General features: G+C 43.2%; 1 protein-coding gene across 1 annotated transcript; it reads left to right on the top strand.

The window, feature by feature from the left end:
- Positions 1 to 951: 951 nt before the first annotated feature.
- On the top strand, positions 952 to 1,362 carry LOC120680985 (root-specific lectin-like). The gene has a single exon (XM_039962547.1). The coding sequence runs from the start codon at positions 952 to 954 to the stop codon at positions 1,360 to 1,362; it is 411 nt and encodes a 136-aa protein (XP_039818481.1).
- Positions 1,363 to 5,806: the final 4,444 nt, after the last annotated feature.

Consider the following 5,806-nt stretch of genomic DNA (forward strand, 5'->3'; position numbering starts at 1 on the left):
CTAGTTCTATCAATCTGAGCTCCTGCACAATTTGATAATTTTGAGAGATTATTTTTAAGCTTGTAGATAAATCTGGAAACCAAGACTAATTAAAATTGTTGACCATTATTGCGCTGTCTCTTATTTGGTTATATTTTAACGAGATCACCACGGCAGGATGTAGGATAAGCTATCCAAATATGTGTCTGGTGCTACTGTATTGCTCTTGGTCTGATGCATTAGGAAGATATGTGGTGCTGAACTGCTGAAGCACCGTCACAGCTTACGCTGCAGGTGCGCGGGGAAAGATCGAAGCGAAGGAAGCATGTCCCGGGAGCGTCGGGCTTTTTTGTTCGAATTAATGTAACCAAAACGAAGTTACTCGCTCCTATTTTTATGACGTTGGTTTGGCAAAAGTTAGTCTAACCAACGTCATGCAAAAAGATTTGGAGACAAAATATACCAAAGTACCTGAGTCTAGTCTAGCAGTGTTCGCTGGTGGCAGCCTGCACCTTTGTAATATCCAATGATACCGCTTTAACCCTGTACTTACGTGATCGTATATCCTTTCAGAAGGAACATTTCTTTGTTCATACCGAAGGCTTGTGTGGTTCGCTAGATCGGAGTAACCGAGAGCGTAATGCATTTGTATGATTGGAGTCTTGGACACAGTGAAAACGGGATTCGAACTGTTTCGTGTTTAGGAAAACATAAAAAATGTCATTTGTAATTGATTTCACAACCGTATTAAACTATTTTCTTATTCATCCATTTCATAAATATGCAAAATTCTAGTACATCATCATTCTTGTTTTCTGACATTTATCATCATTTTAATCCCTGCACACAATTACATTCAGACTCCTATATAACGGACACCTGGTTATCATTGTAGACATACTTGAGGTTCCCAAGCTCTATATAAGACATCCCTGCCGCATAATCATCATCATAGGCGGATAGCTAATCAAGATGGCTGAAAATTCACCGAAATGCATGATTGCAACAGCAGGCCTAGCTGTGAAGGCCCTTGCTCTGACGGCGCTTGCCCTTGCCTTCCTCGCGGCGGCTGCGGAGGCCCAGGCGCCGTGCGGCGGGCCGCAGTGCGGCTGGCAAGCCGGCGGCTCCGTGTGTGGCGACGGTCGTTGCTGCAGCATGTATGGCTACTGCGGGTCCGGCCCAAGGTATTGCGGCCTCAACTGTCAGAGCAACTGCCATGAGGGTCTCGCCGCCGCCACACCGGTGAAGGCGGACCCACAGTGCGGTGTCCAGGCCAGCGGTGCAGTGTGCGCCAATGGCCTCTGCTGTAGCCAGTTCGGGTTTTGCGGGCTCGGCATCAAATACTGTGGTGTCGGCTGTCAGAGCCAGTGTTTGGGTCCGTGATGACCGTGAAAACCAAGGAAGTGGCCGTCACGCCGTGGCGTCAGTCAGTCCCATGCGCATGCATGTTTATTTTCTACTATTGAGACCAAGCTAGCCTTGTTCCACCACTCTTTATCTAAAAAAACCTTGTTCCACAACTATGTATCCTAGTATTTACATGGGCCCCCCTGATCGAGTCATGCGAGTTCATAGCGAGGCCGCCGGGTGTGTCATGTCATTTGTGTTGTGTGCATTTGAGTGTCCGTGCTCCGCCGCGTGTGGGATGGCACGTTGATGCGGGCAGTGGCGAGTTTAATTTGTGGATGGGTGCTACAAGTGGTAGCACATTTAATTTCTTGCATGTAGCCAAGAATAAAATGTATTCCATGTAGCCAAGAATAAAACGGAGATGCAGCATGCTACAAAAATGGAAGACTACCAACAGAAGTAAAAAAAAACCTTTTGGTGGAGATCTATGCTAAATCTCTTGCACATTAAAAAAAGGTTTAGAAGCTGTTGATGTATGAAATAAAGCACAGTCCTTTTGTGGAAAGATTTGTGGGGTGATGTGGAGCCTCAGCACAGATATCCAGAGTTATTCTCCTTTGCTAAAAACAAAAATATTTCCCTAGCAGCAGCAAAAGAGGCTGACAACTTGCATGACATTTTTCATCTTCCTTTATCTGCACAAGTCTATGCACAATATCTGGAATTACAAGAGTCTCTACAGAATTTGGATCTTTCACAAGGAGAAAATGATATTGGACTTATATTTGGGGTTCCCCCAACTATCAATCCTCCAAGGCTTATAATTTTTTAACAGGTCACAAAATAATTCATTCAAGTTTTAACTGGGTTTGGAACACTTGCAGTCAGCTTAAACACAAGATATTTTTCTGGCTGCTACTTATTGATCGTTTGAACACAAGGCATGTTGCGGCGTCGGAAAATGGTCCTTCAAGAATATTCATGCGTCCTCTGTACCGCAAAATACATTCGAGACCCTTGTTTATCTGTTTATTGAGTCCCCATTTGCTAAACAATGTTGGTTGATGATTGGTTTACATATGCCTCAAACAAGCAATCCCTTTTTAGTCCTGGATTTCCTCAGAATGAAGCTTGGAGTTCCTTTCTTCATGGAAATTATTGTCCTAATGTCATGGAGTATTTGGAAAACAAGAAATGGCCACATTTTTTCAGGAATGAGCAAGCTCAAGTACAAAAATGCAAGAACACCTTCAAGAAAGAAATTGCACAAGTTATCCATCGTGCAAAATGTTGACGTTTGCTATCGCACGCAGATAAATCCACAAGCGGACGGACTAACATCATAGCACTTCACTCGGGAGTATTCCAGGGTATCGTATTTCCACAGGGAACGGAGCGCTATCTCCTCAACCGCACTACCCAAGGACACACACACCCACATGGAAATGAACGGGCTAAGAGATAGAGAGGATAACTAGTGTGATCAGTGTCGAAGGAAAGCTTAATTTTAATCCTATCAGAGGGTACTTCGGGCACCGGCCTGCTCACTGCTACCGGGCTTCGCCTACTCCGCATCCGGACTGGGGGGACTGTGGCAATCTTGAGGGGTGTCACCACCTCTACACCAGCACTTGCCCCGGACAGTGGGATCACGCAGCATATACAGGTAAACTAATAACCTAGATACCACGTCTAAGCTATTAAGCTTACTACTTTAGTGTTGCGCTAAAACTAAGAACACTAAAGCAACCACTATTTCTAGCGGGCAGCATTCCCGTACCGTAATAGGGACTAACCCAGAGGTAATGCACACAAGATAAGTCACAGCACTTCAACTAGGGCAAAGTCATAATGAAATAACTCAAGCATAACTTAACTAGAGTAAAGTAGTACTTGAATAATATTCAATATAACTAAACTAGAGTAAAGTACTACTGAAATACAAGAAGGAAGAGGCATACCGGCAGAACTCTAGAGCTCCTTCCCGCCTTCTACTTCACTCTCCACTCTCTCTTATTGAACTAGGTGTACAACAAGGAAACCCTATGCTCTAGCCTACATGATGGTGTGTGGTGTGTGAATGAGAGGAGGGAGTGGCCATCTATTTATAGGAGGAAATTTGGCCATGTGGAGTTTCTCCTTGCTTAAGGGCTACTCCTCCTCCCTGACGGTGCCACGTGTCCTCCCCGAGGCGGTAACTGCCGCAACCGCCTTGGTTAAGTTGGTAGCAAACCGACCTCACCGGCTGGGCTTGGGCCGGGCCATTCCTAGGTTGGCCGACCCCTCCTGGGCTCTGATGGGCCTGGGGTTGGATCCGTTGGAAAGTGGACTTTGAGAGCTTCGTATAGAGTACTCATTTGGCCCAAACGGAGTTCGTCTGAGGTCGTGGCGGCCCGAACAAGTTGGTGCTGTTCCTGGGCCTAGGTTCTTGGCCCAGCCCGTGGTCTTTTTGTTTGGTCCCTGAACTATCTTCGGATTTGGGGCCTTTCCTCCTTGGGCTGGACTGGGCTGGATCTGGACTTCGCTGTTTTGTGCATTTTAGCCCCTGAACTTGTAATAGATTACCTGCATGCATAATTTCACCAACACTTGTGGAAAAGGTTAGAAATAACCTCTACCCCTATGTTGATTTTATCTTTTTGCCCATAAGATGCAGGTGTTGACGGCATAAAAACGTGCAATAGCAGCCGTCAGCACAAAACTATCGATAGCTTCTCAGATTGCTTAGTGGCTAGAGTCGATCACTTGATTTTGTAATAGGCCTTAGTTTCTCTTTCCTTTTATTGTTCATTTGTTCAACTTTTTGTTTACTTAATATATAATCAGTAGGAGCCTTAGCTCCTCCTATTTTATAGAAAAAAAGAATAAAAGGAGAAGGAACACGGACAATTGTATGGCAGCTGTGTGGCACAATTCTGTGCTTCTCTGCGGGATCGATTTCTTACTGTGTCTAGATGCTAGCGTACCATGTGCTTGGCGTATCCACGCATGGCAATGTATAGCGTGTGATGTGTGGGGCAGATGCACAATGAAAAATCCACATGTACAAGCGAAGGTATAATGTTTGCCATGCATCATCGATACAAGGGTCAGCTACTAGTAACGTTGTTCAAAATGTGGACCAGTCCTGTGCCTAGAGAGACAGCTTCCTTCTAGAGCATACTCAAGTTCATACCCTGCAAGGAAAAGGAGGCCTCACATTCACCCTTCCCCTTAGTTGCGACATGTGTCCGGCTCCTTCCTTGCGCGTAGCTGGCACTACTACAAAAACGTTGATTTGTTCCGATTGGAAAACCCATGTTGTCCCGGTTTCCCAACCGGGAACGCCAGTCCGGGACAAAAGGGGGTGCCCTTTTGTCCCGGGTCTGGCAACCGGGACAAAAGAGGACCTTTTGTCCCGGTTGGTAACACCAACCGGGACAAAAGGTGCAGCCAGCGCCCACGTGGCTGGCGCACCCTTTTGTCCCGGTTGGTGTTACCAACCGGGGCAAAAGGTCCCTTTTTTCATGTTTTTCTTTTCTCAATTCTTTTTCTATTTCAATTATACTTTTGCATTTCAATTAAACTTATATATTGGAATTCAGTGTGTATGATCTCCACTAATATATACATACATATATATATAGTTACTTATATAATATTTGTCCTAGATAGTTTTCATATATAAATTAATTCACTTATATATATATATATATATGTTTACACATATCTATACATGTGAATTCCTTTACATATGAAAATGTCTAGGAACAATATTATATAAATATATATATACACATATATATTATTGGAGTGCTTATATATATAATACATACATACTCCATCATATTTGCATAGGTATATTCGTTCTTAATTACATAGTAGAATTCGCCTTTTGGAAATTTAATACATACATACTCATAAATAGAAATTTAATACATAGACACACATATATATTTACATAGGTATATTCATTCTTAATTACATATATACGCGTATATTGTCATATTTGCTGTGATTGTCAATATTAGATATTCCATCATAGTAGAATTCGCCTTTTGGATCGAGGACTTGCTCAACAATAAATCCGGAGAATTGTTCTTGAATCGCCATAATCTTTTCCTCCGGTATTAGTTTATCGCGCATCTCCCCGACCTATGGAAAAGGGGATAATTAATTTCGACTAATTAAAATACGAGTTCAAATATTAACAAGTTTTTTACTTACTTCCTCCTCCCAATCTGTCTAGCCCTTTGGAGGACCTACCAGACCATGGATGTTCTCGCATACATAGTATGCGCACAATACAGTGCCTTGTTTCTGCCTCATACACTTTAAGAGAGAAGAAATTATCAGGTATTTACATGAATATATAATAAAACTAATGAATCGTGCAACGAATCATCCAAGTGCGTACCGGAAAATCTGTCTTGATCTTCAATTCCTTGTCAAATTTGCCTGGATGATTTTTAGCGAATTCTTTCCAAATCCTGTGCAT

Source organism: Panicum virgatum, chromosome 7N (genome assembly GCF_016808335.1).
Source record: "Panicum virgatum strain AP13 chromosome 7N, P.virgatum_v5, whole genome shotgun sequence".
NCBI classification, from domain to species: Eukaryota; Viridiplantae; Streptophyta; class Magnoliopsida; order Poales; family Poaceae; genus Panicum; species Panicum virgatum.